The sequence below is a fragment of the Uloborus diversus genome, unplaced genomic scaffold (assembly GCF_026930045.1).
Source record: "Uloborus diversus isolate 005 unplaced genomic scaffold, Udiv.v.3.1 scaffold_422, whole genome shotgun sequence".
In the NCBI taxonomy this organism is placed as follows: domain Eukaryota; kingdom Metazoa; phylum Arthropoda; class Arachnida; order Araneae; family Uloboridae; genus Uloborus; species Uloborus diversus.
Genome location: NW_026558596.1, coordinates 52,273 through 71,989, shown reverse-complemented (window position 1 = coordinate 71,989; position 19,717 = coordinate 52,273). Strand labels below are relative to the sequence as shown.

The 19,717-nt window shown below is 35.1% G+C and overlaps 1 protein-coding gene across 1 annotated transcript in view; it reads left to right on the top strand.

The window, feature by feature from the left end:
• Positions 1-19,717, top strand: part of LOC129233448 (probable ATP-dependent RNA helicase DHX34) — a 53,406-nt gene that overhangs the window by 8,381 nt on the left and 25,308 nt on the right. The window contains exons 6-9 of the mRNA XM_054867474.1: positions 138-848; positions 6,272-6,553; positions 7,694-7,898; positions 11,852-12,066. Coding sequence (XP_054723449.1) covers positions 138-848; positions 6,272-6,553; positions 7,694-7,898; positions 11,852-12,066 — 1,413 coding nt within the window. The remainder of the gene's footprint in view (positions 1-137; positions 849-6,271; positions 6,554-7,693; positions 7,899-11,851; positions 12,067-19,717) is intronic.

Genomic DNA, 19,717 nt, shown 5'->3' with positions numbered 1-19,717 from the left:
AATAATTTTAATGTCCTGTTAATTTAATTTAGTTTTTAATTAATAAGTAATAAAAATAACTTTTGCTAGTCAACGCTGATTACACTAATTGAATGAAATATTTTCTTTCAGGTCATCTTGGTAATATCTGTGATAAGTCAAAAGCCAATTCTGACTTTGGTATTGATTCAGAAGAATTGAAGAATATGATGATGCGTGGCTACTTATTCAATGATGATGATTCATCCTCTTTGACAAGTCATCACCTCATTGAATTTGCCTACATTATTGAGCTTTACTTAAACTGTCTCAAAAAGCAAAAGGAAGAAAAATTGAGAAAATTGAAAGAATCACAAGAAAACTTGCCTATTTTCAAGTACAGGAATGCGATATTAAAAGCTGTCGAGAGCAATTCAGTCGTTCTTGTTGCTGGTGATACTGGTTGTGGTAAATCGACACAAGTTCCTCAGTATTTGATGGCTGCTGGCTACAGCAGCATAGCTTGCACTCAGCCTCGTAGAATTGCTTGTATTTCTTTATGCAAGAGAGTTGCATATGAAACGCAGAATGAGTATGGGTCAGAAATCGGCTATCAAATACGATTTGAAAAAAGTAAAACTTCACATACAAAAATTTTATTTCTGACTGAAGGTTTATTGCTACGTCAAGTTTCATCTGATCCTATGCTCTCTGGGTATAGTGTTGTAATCTTAGACGAAGTCCACGAACGGCATCTGTCATGTGATTTTCTTTTAGGAATCATGAAGTGTTTAACTATACAACGGCCTGATCTTAAAATATTGTTGATGTCTGCAACTATCAATATTGATCTATTTTCCGAATATTTCAATGGCTGCCCTGTTATTCAGGTAAGTTTTAATTAAGAAATTCTTTCGAAACTCCAAAACTTTAAATGCAGCTGAAATTTATATTCTCTCTTAATAATTTTGTTTTCATTTTTGACTTTCATCTTATCATGTTAGTATAAAAGTAGTGTTATCATGTTAGCATAAAGTAGTGTCTTGTTAGCATTAACTTTATGCAGCTGAAGTTCATGTTCTCTCTTAATAATTTTGTTTTCATTTTTGACTTTCATATTATCGCGTTAGCATGAATGTAGTTGCTTTTTTAAGTACACACTGGGGAACCTGGCTCACAAATACACATACCGATTGTCCAAATCAATTGGGGCTAACCCCCCACCTCATTTGGATTATCAAAAATTCAGATCATTAAATTTTTCTATGTTAATTAATTAATGTATGTATGCTGAAAATAATAGAAAAGAACTATTTTTGACAAAAAAAGAGCTTTAAATTAGTCAAATGAAAATGCAACACTTTTACACGTTATACCTACTTACATGTACTTTACATTAGCCTAGATCTGATCTGATCCAATGTGCAGCAGGGTAGGGAGAATTAACTCCCTTTTTCCTGAATCTTTGGCGAAGTTGGTGACGTAGTGGCAAGGAGCCTAAAAAAGATCATTAGGTCCCCCCAGGGGACCTGGGGGCGGAGGTGTGAGCACAGGGCTCGCTGGTCGCTGGGCCAGGCTCGGGTCGCGTACTGGAGAATTGGAGGAGCGAGTTAGGCGCAGGGTAGGAGTGCTTCGATGGTTTGCAGGGCAGTCTTTAATTGAAGCAGGATGCCAGGGCTGATGGAATTTCCCTGTGGTGTAGACATCTTTAGGGGGGCGGACCGTGTGATCTGGGGTGGGTCCGCTGTTGAGTTGGCCGGTGAGTGCTGTTAGTTGGCGGGCCGTAGGTTCTGGAGTGGGTCCACTGTTGCGTCGGCCGGCGGTTGCTGTCGGGTCGTCGAGGGCAGGTTCTGTCGCTGGCAACATGCGGTCCTCCGCACATAGGCGGATTTATGGGGGGGCAGAGGGGGGCAATGCCCCCCCCCCAGTTTTGGGAGGACTTCATGTAGTAACAACACATTTTCCAAAAATTAAAAAAAAAAATATTCTTTTTTCTCTTTTAAATAGTTTAGAAGGGCATGGGTGAATTTTTAGGGGGGCATAGGGGGCAATGCCCCCCAGTTTTGGGAGGACTTTATATATTAACAACACATCTTCCAAAATCTTAAAACAAAAAAATCATGACTTTTTTTTTTTGAATAGTTCAATGAAAATGAAGAGAAAAGCGAATGTCCTTTTCTGATGGGAAAAAAGAAAAGAGAAAAAAAAACGAACATTAAATAAATAGTACAGCTGTCACTGGGGTGCTGAAAATGTGTCTTAATTCACTATTTTGGACTGAAAACCATTTGGGCAAGTATATGAATGAAAATATAGGCTAAACGAGCTATACATTAAGCTGCAACACTTATAATAATTGACAATTGTTTTAACAAATTAGAACCTAAAGCAAAGGGGGAAAAACTCCCCCCCCCCATTTGCGCTGACAGAACGATCTACTCATTATGATTTGTGTCCACATTTCAAGTATATTTGTGCATAATATTTATGTTCTTAGTAGATTAATTGGCCTTTTGAGAAATTCTAAAAAACATAGTTTTTTTTCCTTCTCTCTCTCTCTCTCTCTCTCTTAAAAAAAGAGAGAAAATAAATTCTATCGCAAACTGAATAAATTTCAGTTATCTGAGTGTTTTGATTCAATGAATCTTTTTACTTAGAGGAAGAGTACAATTTTAATTACTTTATAAAAAGACTGTTTAAAAAGTCATAATCATCAAAGTCTAAGTGAGTCAGTCCTTGTCATTATTGAAATCTAAATAATTGAGTCATCAAAAGTTTTGGAAAATTTTGCTGAAATTTTATAAAAGTCTATAAAAGCTTAACAAAGATTGGTAAAATCGTAAAAATCTTTTAACCGTAAAAACTGACAAATTTTCATAAAAATTACAAAAAAAAAACCAAGCAAAAGTTTGTAGGTAAGAATGAATTACAAATGGGGCCGAATTTGCCTATAAGATAAACAAGCTATTGCTTAGGGCCCCTGCTTTGAAGTGGGTCCCTAACTCCCAAAAAAATTCATGATTCGTTCCTTAAAAAATGGAAATTGCTTGAAAAAACTAATTTCATTTTTAAGTGCTTGAAAACCTTGAATATTTGGAAACGTGTGGCTACAAACCTTAAATTTCAAATATTTCTAACAAATGGTAGAGGGGGAGGAATGCCAACATATGTCAAATTCAGCTCATTGCCACATCCTGTATTAAAAATGTAAAAATCAGGGTTCTCACGTTGGTAACATATTATTTGAAATAAATTTTTGTGAATCACATATTTCATATCTTGCTATTTATTCAATCCCGAATGCAGTATTTTGGAAATTCTTTTGTATTGATTGCTTTTATCTTACTTCTTCTGCATATTGTCTATCTGTTTAGCACGGAAAAAAATACACACTACTTCTATTAATTTCTATTCGTTTTCTGCCCCACTTGCAACTGAAGAAAATTTGTGGTCATGAGAAATCTATGGTTTCTTTTTTCTTTTAAATTTAAAATAGCTATTTCTCACAAAGTTAGAACAGGACTGTAAAAATTTACAATCAAGTACTAAAATATCAGAGACTGGAAAGTACAAATGAAGTGCATTAAAATTTTTTATTCATTCTAGAGTCCTTGAAAATAATTAGATAAGTCTTTGAAAATCCTAAGCAAAGTGGGCTCCAATTACTTCTACTGCATATTGTTTTTCTGTTTACCCAGGAAAAAAAATGATACACTACCTCTATTCCTTTTCGTTTTCTGCACTAAAAAAAAGGTTGTTGGAATGAGAAATCTATATATTTTTTTTTCCAAACTCAAAATGGCTGTTTCTTACAAACTTTGAACAATACTGTACAACTGTATAATCTAGTTATCAATTTCTATGGCTATCCAGTTAACCTTTATAAGGCTTCAAAATGAAGAATTTTATATCCATTTTACAAAATTTCTTCTGGGGGAGAAGCCCCCGGCCTCCTAAAATTGGAGATATTCTATTTCCCACTTAAAAGGGAGCCCTGTGTCACTCTTTTGATACCAGCTCCCTCTCTTAAAGTCAATTTAAAAAGGACAGCATGAAAACACACATTAATGAAAACGACACACGAAAAAGTAAAGCATGGACTTAGGCATCACAGGAAACAGACAAAAACATGGGAGTGGGGGGGGGGGGAGGCAATAAAAATGTTGCTTAAAAAATCATCCTGCCCCCCCCCCCAGGAACTCATTCCTAAATCCGCCTATGCCTCCGCAGGTGAGAATTCCTTGTTGCTTGAGGGGGCAGTCTCTTGCTCGGTGTTCTTTAGCACAGATGACGCATCTCTCTTTCCTGTGGCAGTTCAGGCTCATATGCCCGAACTCTTGACATCGGTAGCACTGGAGGGGCCTCTTCCTTTCTTGAGGTGCTCCGTGTGTGCTATAAATGGTCCAAAAGTGATGTCCTTGTCGTATATGGTTGAGCTTTCAGGACTTCTCTTGAGGTTCGCCAGGAATATTGGGATTTTCGAGTTATCGGGTCTTTTGGTGAATTGTTTAATGGAATTTACTGTTAGGTTCAAATCTTCCAGTCTAGCTTGGATATAGTCAATTTTGTAGTCTATCGGTAGTCCTTTGATGATCACCTTTACAGGCTTGTCTTCAGGGTGGGGAGCAGTGTGGAATTCAAGTCCTCTTTCCTTTATGAGGTTGCTTACGACTTGGTAGGATTCTTTGTCTGGAGGGTAGATAGCAAGGTCGTCTCTTTGTATTTTGGCCATTAGTTCTATTCCAGTTTCTGCTCTTAGGTCGTCAATCGTCTTGAGGCTGTCTGTGATATTGGAGAGTATGATGCGGGCACGAAATTCTTTTTTCTTTGCTTCTAGGATTTTATGTTGTTTTTCAATCTCAGATTTGGTAAGTTGGAGCTCTTTTTCCAGTTTTTCGATGTGTTGTTTAGCTTTTTCAAAATCGTCTTCGTAGTAGAGGTCGCTGGATCTGTCAACCGCTTCGGAGTATTTTTGCCACAGGTAGTTGAGGATATCAACGTCCTCTCTGGCTATGTTTTCCCTTCTAGTTTCGTCGATGACGGAGATAAATTTGGCAATTGTTCTTATTATGCGTCCTTGGCTTTATTGGTTTGGGTATAGTCCATTTTGTGCATTTCTTGACTTATATCACGGTATTCCTTGAAGGGGAGCATTTCCTCCTTTTCGATTATTATTGGCAGTATGGAGTTCGCTGATTGGAATTCTTCTATAGTCGTTTTGTCAAATGGAAAGGGCTTCGACTTGATGTAGAGTTCAAGATCCAGAGTTCGATTGTTGGCGTAGTACTTGGAGTCTGCTCTGGGATGTGGCTGACTAGGTTTTCAATCTTCATCAAGCAAGATCCGCAGAATCTCTTCCGTTGACCTTTCGTACGTAGTCGGCGGTCGCTGCGATGTTCCTTCGGCCGAGCCGTCGGAGGTCGGGGGCTTCGCCTTGTTGTTTCGTCTCGTCATCGAAACCGGTTTTTCCTTCGGTTCTTCCTGAGTCCTGAAATCAATGAAAAATGTGTCTTCTGGTTCTTCTCTGTGTTTCTTCTCACATTAGCCTAGTGTGAACATGCTGTACTTTAAGCGAAAGTCATTGCTTGCTGAATATCTTGTTAAAAGCTTTAACTTTTTGACGAACTTAATGGAGGGAATCCACTGGATAGAATCATTATTTTCTGAATTGCAGTATGTTTCCATCTTTGTTTTCTTCTGAGATCCTGAAAGAGATTTGGATAATCAGGAGTTTGTGTGATTGAAGTTTGGATAGTTTGAGTTCTGTGCAACCCACTTTTTCCTCTTATACACTCCCCATCCTCCCTTCACAACACCAGCTCATCAAAGAGTTTTATCTAGCCACTTTTTCATATCATTGTATTTAGAAAAACAAATTGTCTGAATCAATATAGAAGGTTAGAGTTTGCAGCTGTCTTTTTTTTTTTTTTTTTTTGCGCACCACCTTAAAATTTAAAAGTATCAAACCAAAACTGAAACAATGTAACAATTTACTATTTTGTTTCTGTTCTCTCTGTACTACTAATTTCACTTGTGTATTTCCCTAAAAAGTAAATCAGTGTACCCTGCAAGAATTTCAATGATATTAGTTACCATTCCGTCCTTGAACATTATGATGGCATTTTTATCTGATTTTGATGGCAACCAGTCTTGGAGATGAAATTTTTTAATAATTTTACAATATTTCATGACATCATTGTAATTAAAGTGCAGTATGATTGTGCTTTGATTTAAACTAATTTTGATTTATTTGATGTATAGATATTTAATCATGTACATTTCAGTATTTTCCATTTTTAAAACAAAATTTCAGGTTCCTGGGCGACTGTTTCCTATTCAAGTTCAGTACTGTCCTGTCACTCCAGAAGAACAAAAGTCTTTGACTGGGAAGCTCAACCCTGCTCCTTACATTCGCATACTGAGCCTCATTGATCATAAATACCCTGAAGATGAAAGGGGTGATTTACTGATCTTCTTGAGTGGAATGACTGAAATATCTATTGTGGAAGAAGCTGCTAAGCAATATGCAGAGAAGAACAACAAGTGGATTATTTTGCCACTGCATAGTACATTATCCCTTGAAGAACAAGATAAGGTGTTTTTTTTTTTTTTTTTTTTTTTGTAGTACAGTGGCCGCCACTTATATGAATAACGTTTGCCCTAAACAATTTTCATTAGATTGCATAAAGAGACTGATTCAATAAAAGCGTCTAATTAAATAAAGCTTGATTTTGTTCTGTTTTTAACGATTTGATGCATTAAAGCGGTTGGTTCAATTAACCACTGATTCAATGAACCAGCGTTCACTGTAGTAGTAGTTTTTTTAATGTGTTCTTTTTATGTTAACTGAAACAAATATCTTAAGAATTGGGTTATTTATATTAAATACAAAATATTTTAAATGATTGAATAGGTTATATAGAAGACGGGCATATGTCAGGCTTTTAAACATAGAACATGTGCCCATCTTCTGGACAATTACTCAATTACTGTTTAACTAAATTGTAATAATAATACAAGGAATTGTGGTGCACTTGTGGAAGTTTAAACAGAAAGAAGAGAATTTTCTTAAAGAGAGAGAAAAAAAAATAGTTAAAAAAATAAATTTTTTAATTTAAATAACTAACTTTCAAAGTTTTTTTTTTTAAATAATTTTTAAAAATTCATAGAAGGCAAATAAAGTGCCTCCCCCCTCCTTATCCTTTGCATTGGTGTTTTTGGTAGGAATAGATTTTGTGATGATCACACACATTTTAGTAAGGCAGAATTTAGAAACTGCAATTGACATAATTGCAAGGAGGAGTACTGGCTTCCTTTTTTCAGATACAAAGAATTGGATTTATTTAAAGAAACAAACCAAAAAATACAAAAAAAAAAAAAAGCTTTTTAGCCATTTAAGTCTGGGCGTTATAAAACATATTTTTCAATTACTTCAGAAAAATTATCAGGAAATTTTGCTATCAAATCTTTATTCCATTATTACATAACCAGGCATCATTACATAGAATAACTTTTTTAGCAGACATTTTTAGAAAAAACATACATAGGTCACTTTAATTCAATAATAAAATATACCTTATACAGTTTCTTAAATTTGAAAAGTGCAATCAGCACTGTTTAATGTTTTGAAATTGCACACACACACACAATTAATGTTTTTTAAAAATATTTTAATTTTTATACATTAAAGTTAATGCAGCCCTTTTAACATATTTACATTTTAAAATTATAATAGGTTTTTGATATACCACCTGAAGGAGTTAGAAAATGTATCATATCTACAAACATTGCTGAAACATCAGTTACAATAGATGGTGTTAGATTTGTGGTTGATTCTGGAAAAGTGAAGGAAATGAGCTATCATCCCATATGTCATATGCAACGCTTACAGGAATTTTGGATCAGCAGAGCTAGTGCAGAACAGCGTAAAGGTCGTGCTGGTATGTATTTCAGATCTCAATTGCAAGGATATTTGTGTGTTCTTGTATGATTGGTAACGTTTTAAAAAACTTGTTAATCCATATTTTACTAAATTTAACTTAAGCAATGTACTTCAAAGCTTTCAACACATTCTTTTAAAATATGCTACCCATTCAGTTAAAAACTTGATCTAAGTATCAGAAAATATACATAGTGAACTGATTGATGATACAAAAATGTCTATATAATATTCAGACTCAGAAAAAAATTAATGCTAAAAATGTACAGTCTTGAGCAAAGAAGAAACCGAGGGGACATGATTCAGTTGTTTAAATTTATTAAAATAAAAGATGTTACGGGGCTAAAGTTAAGCACTGGAAACAGGACAAGGGGTCATTGTTTTAAGTTATTTAAGTCTCAGGCTAACATGGATATTAGAAAAAAATATTATTTTAGCAGGGTAGAGGAGCCTTGGAACAGCTTACCGTTTTTTTTTTTTGACTTATCTCGGGCATGTTTAGCAATGCTAAACAACCCCCATGAATCCAAATATCTGCAAAAAATCCAAGAACAGCAACGGGTCACTAAGGGACCTCATCCTTCGTAAAACCCAAACAAGATAGAATGTGCTCAGGTGAAACCTCTCCAGCAGAGCATCAGTGACACTCCGGAAAAGTCTTGATATTCCCAGAGAATCTAAGAGCTTTTGTGTGGCCACTCAGGAATCTCGAATATGTTGTCTGGAGGAGTCTACCCTTGAGTCTAAAGGACTCACCAGGACATTTTGCAAAATACCAGGCGTGTCTGGGAGGTGTTTTAAATTGGCGATTGAGCTCCATTTTTGAAATTGTGGAGATCTCACTGAAAGTAAGATCTCCACAAGGGCTCACACCCTCCGCAGCAGCAGATCTAGCCAAAAAGTCAGCCCTTTCGTTACCCTCAACTCCAACGTGGGAAGGGATCCATTGAAAGTGAATTGTATGTCCTGATGAAAGAGTATGTAGTAGACTCAGAATGTCCAGGCTGGTCTTGTCGCCCACATTACTCCAATTAGCGAGGTGCTGAATTGAGGCACGACTGTCAGTCAAAATCCAGATTTCCTGGAAACACTCCTCCCGCTGAACTGCACACTGCAGACCCTTCCTGATAGCAATCAGTTCTGATCTAAATACTGAACATAAATTCGGGTTTCTGATTTTAAATTCCAAGGCCCCAGAGGGAGTAGGAATGAATACTCCACTGCCCGAAACGCCATCTTCTCCCCTGCTTCCATCTGTATAGATTTTCAAGGAGAAATGTGGTATATTATGTATAGTTTCCAGGGCCATTTGTTTAACTAGGTCCGGTGGATCTGAACTCTTGATCACACTAGTCAGGAGCTCGTCATGGAAATAAATTCCCTCAAGCTCCAAACCAGCTCCTGCGTAACCCAGGAAATGTGTTTCCACATCGGAGGGAGGTAAGTTCAATGACCTTGCATAGGAGAAGGGGCTATGTTTCTTCAAACGAGTATTATCATTCCATGCAAGAAGGTAGGCTGAAGTCCGGTGTTGTTCTCTATAACTATATAATTTGCTAAAATACCTTGTAAGGCCACACTGTCTTCTTTTTGCAAGGGCAGGCAAGTTGCTCTCAAAGAGCACTATATCATTTCGACAACTATGTCTAAGTCCGGCAATAATTCTAGCTGCGCTAAGCTGTACTCTTTCAAGTTTATTGAGATTGGTCTCTGAAGCACAGGAGTAAACTGGGAAGCCGAACTCTAGTAACAGCTTACCGTAAGAGGTGGTAATGAGCAAGGGAGTAGATAGTTTTAAGAGGGCCATTGATTTCCACTGGGGATTGTAAATTGACTAGGACCAGCCTAGCTGGGCCCAGAGCCTGTTGCTGGTCGTCACTTTTGTATTTGTGTTTGTAAAACTCTTCTAATGCATATTTGTTAAAATGTATGTAGCGAGTTTTAAAAGGTCACTACGCATATGTGTGCTAGATTTTTAACATGGTTTGTTTGTTGCTATTTTCAATGTAGAATAGAAACATAAGACACTTTCAAAATTTAATAAGGTACATTTTCTCTTTGTCTGAAGATGATTTCATTTTTTTTTGAAGTTTGGCTATATTATTGGATTTTAATGTCATTATTGATTGAATGGACTTCTCCAAAATATTCAGTGTGTGATCTCAAAAATTATTGTAAACTTCTTTCCAATTTGAAGTTACATTTCAGTTCTTATAGAATTATTACATTTGTGAAATACAATGCTTTTATTAACCCTTAACAGGGAGGTGTGGTCTCACAGACTGCTCAAAAGTTCAAACCCACCACCACTATTTTATTTTTAGTCCGATTGAATGTTTTTTCCCAATAGCTTCTTGTTTTTTTTACCTTGAACACCTCCCTTGCTTATCAGTAGCTTTTGGCAAGTGCATCTAGTTTAAATTAAATTGCATTCTTTAGAAGCAGTCTATGAGACTGCATCTCAGGTTCAGTCTTAGTTTTTGACAGTAGTTGACATAGCTCTTAACGTTAGGACTGCGGAGAGAGGTTCATTTGTCTCATCCCCGTTATGCGGAAGAGATGCAAAATATTCTAAATGAAGTTGAGAGTTGAGTGAAATGTTTACAAAAGTACTTCAATGTTCTTCTAGGGACAATGAGGGCAAATTTATTCCTGAAAATACGATGCTATATACTAATAGTTAAGGTGCTGTCAAAATTTTCCGGCAAGGTGATAAAATCAATTTTCTGGTCTTAAAATGTTCTATATATATTAAACATTTAAATTAAAATCATTAATAGATAATAGATTCATTTTTATTACAATTATTCATTACAGCACATGATTTCTCTCAAAAAATCTTAATGCTCTAGTTAAATTCCTTCGGAAAAGGTACATTTCAATTCAAATTCAAAAAGAAAAAAATCTGCCCTAACAAAAGTTTAAAGATTATCTAAAAAAAATTACAGAAGAGTATCTTAATTACACAATTTTTAAAAAAATTGAAAATAGAGCGGTCTCTGAGGCCTCACGTCCCCTTTTATGTCCTACTTTTGACCTCCCCTGTTACAGATTGAATGAGTTTTTTTCTTTTAAACTCGTTAAGCAATCAATGATGTTCTCACAAAACAATGTATTCTAAAACATGGAGAAACAGATTGTCAGTAGTAAATTTGTCTGGTGTTAATGTTTTGACAATATATAGTAAAACCCCTCCTAACACACACCCCTCAAATGCGGACACCCCTCTTATGCGAACAATTTTTAATTCCCCGATTCCATGCAAATAACATTATTAAACCCCTGTCCAGAGGGGTTTCTTCCCTCTCTTTTGTGGATAAAAAAATGTGTCCCGTTAGTATCTGCATTAGAGGGTTTTTACTGTACATCCATATTAAAAATGAGAAGAAATATAGCTTGTGATATGTATATATTTTTTTTAATTGTTCTGATACCTTAAGTTAATATCTGTAACATTTTCAGTCTTCAGAACAGCAAGCCTCTCTTGATACAAACTATTTCTAAGGTGTGATTTAAAAAATTTTAAGTTTGAATTTTTTTTTCCGCATAAAATAGTTGAAACAAATGCCACTGGCAGACTTTGGATTAGTTTTGTCAAGTATGGAAACATATCATCAAGTTTGATTTCAGCAAGATTTTTTTTCTTAATTTCCATTAAAGATGACTAATAAAAAACCTTTTTTCTATCTGTTGTTGATTTTGAACTTTAGAAAGAGAGGATGCAAAGGACCCTTTACTTTTGGGTGTGAAAGGGCAGATGTCCCTTGAAAAGCTGCCTATGCATTATCAGTCATTTGTATCTCGTTAAATATTTTGCATGTATGTTTTTTACAATGTTCATTTCTGTATTTTTCACTCAGAATTGCATTAAAATATTAATTGTAAAAGTTTAAAATTGTGTGCAGAAATTCAACTAAAATAAAATTGTTTGATATGGATATGATTTTTTTATAGGAAGAACTGGCCCTGGTGTTTGTTTTCGACTATATGCTCAAAAAGATTATGACGGCTTAGCTGCTTATACGAAACCTGAAATACAAAGAGTTCCTTTGGATTCATTACTTTTGCAGTTGCTATCAATGGGTCTACCAGATGCTAGAAAATTTCCATTTCTTGAACCACCAGAATTATCCAGTATTGAGGAATCTCTTCAAAATCTAAAAAGCCAGGTTTCTCCTTTCAGTAGTTTTTATACATTTGCTAATTGAATGGCTTGCTGCAAAAAGGGGGTATTTTTAAATTTCAATTTTCAAAATCTGTATTACATTTTAAAACAGCAGATCACATTCTAAATTAAAAAAAAAAAAGACTTCTCACGTATAACTGTATTGAGATGCATACTGGAGGAGTTATTAAAATATAAAAAAGTGGAATGGTGTTTTGATCTCTAATGCAGACCTTTCAGAAACGTGGAAATCGGAGCTACCTCCTTTTTGCAGCAAGCCCTTCAGTTACTTTTGACAACCACTTAGTAAAGTCACAAAAATTCATTAAAAAATGCAATAATTAAAAAATATGGTCAAATGTATTACTTTTAAAAAGAGTCAGAGACGAGATATAGTTAATGGGCTGTACTGCACCATTGAGAAAGGGGGGAAAAAATGTTCTTTTTTTTCGACAGCACAAGACCAGGGCAGTCCCAAGAGAAGACAGCGCCCGGGGCGAATATTTTCTGCCCCCCCCCCCCAGAATAGTGGCCGTACAATGGAAAAGTATGGAACATTTTTATATTAATTAATACATAATTATGCATATACAAGTGACCCTCATATAACACTGTACGTGTAACGGTAACCGTGTTATTAACACAGTTTTGATATTACACAGAACAAAATTTGCGATTATCATAACACTGATTCAATTTTACATGGCATAAAAGATAAATTTAATGTTAAACGGTTTTGGTGCATCACGATCTAAAAAAATTGAAATATGTCAAATGAAACAAAAATAATGTAGCAATAGAATAATTATGTTAAGTTTATTTTTTGGTTTTGTTGCTCAGGCAAACTTTGTTGATGCAGAAGTTCTCTGATTTCCTTTTTGATAGTACCTATGCGATTTTGATCTTTGTAAATGAAGTTAGTAAATATTTTTTTCCTTCTTGTCTTCTTTTGTTTTTTTATTTTTATACGTACAGTGAAACCTGTAAAGTTGACCACCCTTATAAGTTGACCACCTGTCTATGTTGACCGCTTTTGTCAGGAACGGAATTAGTCCTATCTCATATAATGAAGGAAAACCTCTGTAACTTGACCACCTCTCTATCTTGACCACCTGTCTATCTTGACCACTAATGTTTGCCAAATTTGGTTAGGAGTATTGTAAAAAACCCTTTGTAAGTTGACCACTTGGTTTATTTATTTTTTTTTAACTTTCTTCAGCAAATTATTTTATTTTATTATTTATTTATTATTATTATTATTATTATTCATAGCTTTCTAAGAATGTTTTTAATGCTTTGATGACGGAACAGCATTTTACTAACTAAACAGAAGCATAAATCTTAACGCTGCTCATTATTCTCCAAACTTGTTTTTCATTTGTTGTTCTATTTGAGATAGCTTTTTGTACTCTGTTCAATAAAAATAGGTGTCAGTAGTAAAGTTCAAAGTCTTTTCTTTCAGTTGCAATTGTTGTGACAACACAGGAACTGTGCTGAAAAGAGAAGGCCCGGATCTATACATTTTGATTCCCCTGCAACAAAATATGTATTGCCCATACCTACAGGCCAGCAGTGTCTCTTAGTAAAGTGAAAAAGTCTTAGTACTAGTTTTTTTTCCCCTATTTTTTTCTTCAATTTCTAGGGCCGTTAGCTCCTTTAAGGACGTGGGCCTCTCGCACTGCGGGTATGCAGATCTGGGCTTGCTAATGAGTAAAGTTACATGTTTCTGGTGCAAGGGATTAAGAGATAGGACATTTTGATTTTGCCTTTATGAACTGGGAGAGTCAAGCTTGTTGCTCTTTGTGCTATAAGTTTTACATAAAAAGGCTTCAAAAAGAAAATTAGCTGAACTTGAGATTAATAAAAAGTATGAAATATTAAAATTAACTGAAAATGGAAAAAGCCAGAGAATATTAGCTGGCATATAAGGAATTTCTAAAACTAAAGAGTGTCTAATATAGTTAAAAACAAGGAAAAACTAATAAATTATTTGAATAGTATTTTTAATTATTGTTTCACTTTCAATAATATTAAACAATGAAAATGAGTTGAACAGAAAGATTAAGGGTGAATTCCTCAAAAAAATGAATACATAGTGCAAGAAATGACAAAAAATAAAATAAAAAAGTATTACGGCCCTTTATAAGTTGACCACCTGTCTAAGTTGACTGCCAAAGTACTGCACCGCGAGTGGTCAACTTACACAGGTTTCACTGTATTTATTTTCGTAAAAGTTAATAGAGTGTTTTGTAGGTTTTATGGAAACAAAATTTCAGTTATCATCAAATTTTACTCTGACTTTGATATAACACGGTAGACATTGCATTGATTTACATTATTTCAAAGTTTTTTATTGCACAATTATGATGTACGTAGGTTCGAGATTTCAATACAGCATACTAAATGTTGCCCTAATTTAAGCTATGTAATAAAAAAAAAAATTGAAATAAAAATTTAAGTAAGTAAATGTAAAAGTATCGCATAACACGGTTTCGATATTAACACAGTACGAATTAACCTTATTATACAAGGGATACCTGTAATCTGAAATCTTTTGTGTTAAATTTTAAAAATTGTTAAAAAAACTGAAAAAAATGGAAATGCACAGAAAGCTTAGTTTATGACACTCCTTCATATCTTGGTGCCCGGGGCGATCGTCCCACTTGCCCCCCTCTTCAAACGGCCCTACACAAGATAAGATACAACTTGAAAATTATGCCCATAGCTAGTTTGGAACTTGAACCTGCCATATCAACTGTACTAAATTATTGGCTCTGTACGATAGCTGCGATAGTGGACTGTATTTTTATGCAGAAAGGTGCTGGTAGATGTGGGGTTGTTCATATTTATGCGATGTGATGAAATTTATGCGATATAATGAATAAAATAAGACAACTGACCACACATCATCCTTGTTCCTCCATTTATTGCGACTTAAAAACAAAAACAGAAAGAAAAATGCATGCCAAAATAAAACTCGTCTGCAGATAAAAATCGTCTGCGTTATTATTCAATTCAGAGCTAGGCTAAACTTAAGCAGCGGAACTTCCCTTAACGCACAACACGGAACACACAACATTCCGCCCGGCATTGAAAGAATTTTCAATAATTGTCACATAATGTGAGATGAGTTTTTTCACAAAAGAAATTATTAACACAATTTTTGTCCTGGCAGGACACATATCTTAGATATTCCTCTTGTATAAATATTTGATGAGGTTTTTACTTTGACCACCCTAATATTCCCATCTGAACCAGGTGTAGTCTGTATAATTCTGCCCAAGGTCCATTTACCTGTGGGTAAGTTATCATCTTTAAGAAGAACCATAGTACCAATAGGAATATTACCTTGTTTGAAACACCACTTAGTACGGTTTTGGAGATGATTTAGATAATCTCTTTGCCAACTTTTCCATATCAATTGCGAGTACCTTGTAAGTTTTTGCCATCTTGACAAGTGATTTTCATTAGTATCAATTAATTGTGGCTCTGGAATTGCGTTAATTGGACGACCGATTAAGAAATGGCCTGGAGTGAGAACTTCGTATTCATTAGAATCTGATGGCAAGGGAGTTAAAGGACGCGAATTTAATGTGCCTTCTATTTGAATAACGATAGTCAAAAATTCTTCTATTGTAAGTCTAACATTGTTTAAATTTCTTTTCAAATGGTATTTAACCGACTTAACACCAGCTTCCGACAAACCTCCAAAATTTGGGGAATTGGGAGGAATGAATTTCCAAATTACTGATTCAGAAGTTAAATAATTAGAAAAACTGCTATTTTGCTTAGTAACAAGTGATAACAATCGTTTTAACTCCGAATCTGCACCTTTAAAATTAGTGGCATTATCTGACATAATGGTTGAACTTTTCCCTCTGCGAGCAAAAAAAACGCTTTAGAGCAGCTATGAAAGCTTCTGAAGTCAGCTCTGTGACTAATTCAATGTGAATAGCTTTTGTAGCCAAACAAATAAATAAAGCTAAGTAAATTTTGGAATAGATTCCCTTTCTTTGGTTCTTGTATTTAATTTCAAACGGACCACAAAAGTCAACTCCTGCAACATTAAATGTAAAATTAGGGTTGGTCCTTTCAGATGGAAGATTACCCATAATTTGTTGTGCAGTAACAGGTTTATTTTTGAAACACGTAATGCATCCATGAACTATCTTTCGTGCAGTACTTTTTAGAATTGAGTCCTTATCTAGAAATGGATTTAAAAATTTAAGTTTACTTTTTCGAGCTACTGATTCGTTTTTCTTCAGCAGTCCTATTTCTTCTGCGAATTCCACTTCTTGAACAGATTTAATCAAGAATTTAGTGGATTGCTCCAACTCTTGGATACTTATCTGACCCTTAGAGCTGTTTCGGCCCGTAGCAAATCTGAAAATAAAACATAATGTGCGAATAATTTTAGAAAAACTGTTAGAAATATTTAGGACTGTCTCAATAAACGAAGTGTCTTTCGTTAATGTCAAACAAATATTCTTTTTGAGTTCAATTTCATAGGTGTTAGAGTCTAGATAATTTGTAGAGGTTTCTGTCATTTTCTCTTCTGACATGTCTTGTAGAAATTCTGGACCCTTAAACCACAAAGATGAGAGTTGAGAGCTGCTTGCTCCACGTGAGATCAAGTCTGAAGGGTTCTGTTCGGATGCTACATGTTTCCATTGGTAGGCTTCAGTAAGTTGTCGAATGGTAGAAACTCTGTTGCCAACGTAGGTCTTTAATTGATGCGAAGGAGTTTTGATCCACGCAAGTGCAATGGTGGAATCTGACCACAAGATGACTTCCTTGATATTCATTTTCAAAGATTTTAAGGTTTTTTGTGTTAATTCTGCGAGTAGATGACAAGCGGAGAGTTCTAAGCGGGCAATTGACATTTTCTTCAGTGGAGCTACCCGAGATTTGCTACATATTATATGCGAGGACACTTCATGAGATTCAGAAATGCTCTGAAGATAAATAGTTGCTCCATACGCAGCTTCTGAAGCATCTGCGAAACCGTGTAATTTTAATGTGTCACTGTCTTCATTTTCTAGGTAATGCTGCACTTTAATATTTTCTATCTCCATTAAGGATATCACAAAATTACGCCATTCGGTTGCGATTGAATCTGGTAACTTGTCTTCCCATTTTAGTCTAAGTAGCCACAGTCTTTGCATAAAGATTTTTGCCTTGCATATTATGGGGCCAATTAAGCCAAGAGGATCATACAATTTTGCAATGTCAGATAGAACGTCTCGTTTGGTGTAACTTATCCTGGGTTTCAAGGAAACCTTGAAGGAAAATTTGTCTTCTGTTGGGTTCCAATTTATCCCTAAAGCTTTTTTCTCATTTTCCGATTTCTCATCAAAACTATGATTTTCTCCAGCCGAATTAAAAATGGAATTGCTGACATTTGAGCTCCATTTATGAAAAAACATGCCACTGGTTTTAAACATTTCCAAAAGTTGTTTTTGGACCTCTTCAAATTCCTTAATGTTTGAGGCTCCTGATACCACATCATCCATATAGAAATCACTTAGAGTTACAGCAGACGCAAGAGGAAATTTTGATGCTTCATCATATGCAAGTTGTTGAAGTGTTCTAATAGCTAAATAAGGGGCACTTGATGTTCCGTATGTTACAGTCTTTAACTTAAATGTGAGAACAGGGTGTTCTGCCGTCTTTTTCCAAAGTTCTTTGGAGATTTTGCTGAGATGGATGAATTCCAATTTGCCTGTACATCTTCTTAATATCGGCTATGAATGCGTATTTATGTTTGCGAAATCTGACCATTATGTCAAAAATATCTTCTCGGACGTCACCTTTCAATAAAATATCGTTGAGGGATTTTCCAGAAGTTGTTGCGGCCGATGCGTTGAAGACAAGCACGTAATGGAGTTGTCTGATTTTCTGGTTTATATACTCCGTGATGCGGCAGATAATAAGATTTTTCTTAGATATCTTCATCTGAGATAACTTCCATGTGATTTAGATCTTCGTATTCTTGCATGAAGTTTTGATATAATTGCATCATTGTTGGTTTGTTTTACAATTGCTTCCAAAGGCTTTCAAGTCTTCGTTCTGCATTTGCTCTGGAATCTCCTAAGCAGGAAGGTTCTTCTTTAAGAGGCATAGAAACAATGAATCTACCCTCATTATCTCGATTATACGTTGACATAAAATATTCTGCGCAAAATTTCGCTTCTTCGCTAATGATGCGTTTATCGTCTTCCACGTTTTCAATGTTCGAAAATTTCTGAATACTTTGTTCAAGAGAGTCCAAACCTTTAACAAAACCACAAAATTTAAATTCGGATGCACTTGTGCTTGTTCCAGTAGCTATATAGTCAAAAACTGTCTCTTGAAATCTTAAATCCGGTGAAGGGGTTCGAAATTGTCCAGTTTTTATGATTTCCCAAAACACTCTGCGCCAATTAATAAATCAATTTTATGTGGAGTGCCAAAACCCGGGTCTGCTAGGATTAATTACACCTGGAGGCAATGTCATATTTTTTGTACTTATGACATAGGATGGGATGACATCAGTAATTCTTGAAAGAATTAATAAATCTAATTTTCTATTAAAAGTGCGATTTTCATTCGAAATTACTGCTTTTATTTTTGAAAATAGTTTCACTGAACTACCATTGATGCCCTAAACGGATGCGTGAAACCTTTCTTTCCTTAAATTCAATAAATCAGCGAATGCAGCTGTAGTGAAGCTGCTTTGGGAACCACAATCTAGGAGAGCACGTCCAATAACTGGATTTCCAGAAGCATCTAAAACTGAAACAAGTGCAGTTGACAAAATCACATCTCGCTCTGCTGAGGGAGTGTAGCCAGCGAAAATCCTAACGTCTTGGACAGTGGGAGAACCATTGTCAGGGGCATTGTCTGGGAACTGCAATTTTTCAATTGTATCCAAAGACTGGAGAGGGGGTGTGGGTTTCGTAGTCTCTCTGACTTTGTGCAATAAGCTGTTATGCCTTTTCCCACAAGTAAAACAGAAATGTTTGGATTTACATGAATTAAGTTGATGCTGATAGCTTAGACAGTTAGTACATAAATTATGTCTCTTTACTGTGTTCCATCTTTCTTGAACATTAAGCTGTAAAAACTGTTTACATTTAAATATTGCATGATCGGGAGATGAACATAAAATGCACAAATTTTTATCACTATTTATCATTAATGATTTTGAGTTAAATTTTTGTTCTGACACATTTTTTGAGGTTTTATGATAAACATTCTTCAGTACATTGTCCAAAACTTGACACCTTTTTTCTAAAAATGATAGAAGCTCTTCCAATTTCGGAACTTCTTTGGAGCTTGCGTTTAGCTCAAATTGCTTGCGAGATTCTATGTCTAGTTTTTCTAAGATGATATTTATCAATAAAATATCACTTAAATTATTTCTCTCATATTTGAGGACTTTAAGGGCACGAATATTTTTATTAATAGTGTCAATTAGATGTCTAAGTTCTTTAGTAGATTGTTGCTGAATTTTAGAATACTTAAGAATAGAATTTACGTGTGTTTCTACAATTATTCTTTCGTTTTCATATCTTTCTTCTAAAGCTTTAAATAATGAGTCGTAAGTGTCTTCTGCTGACATTAAATGTTTTGCTTCACCAACTAAGCAAGATTGTAAATATTGAAGTTTGTGT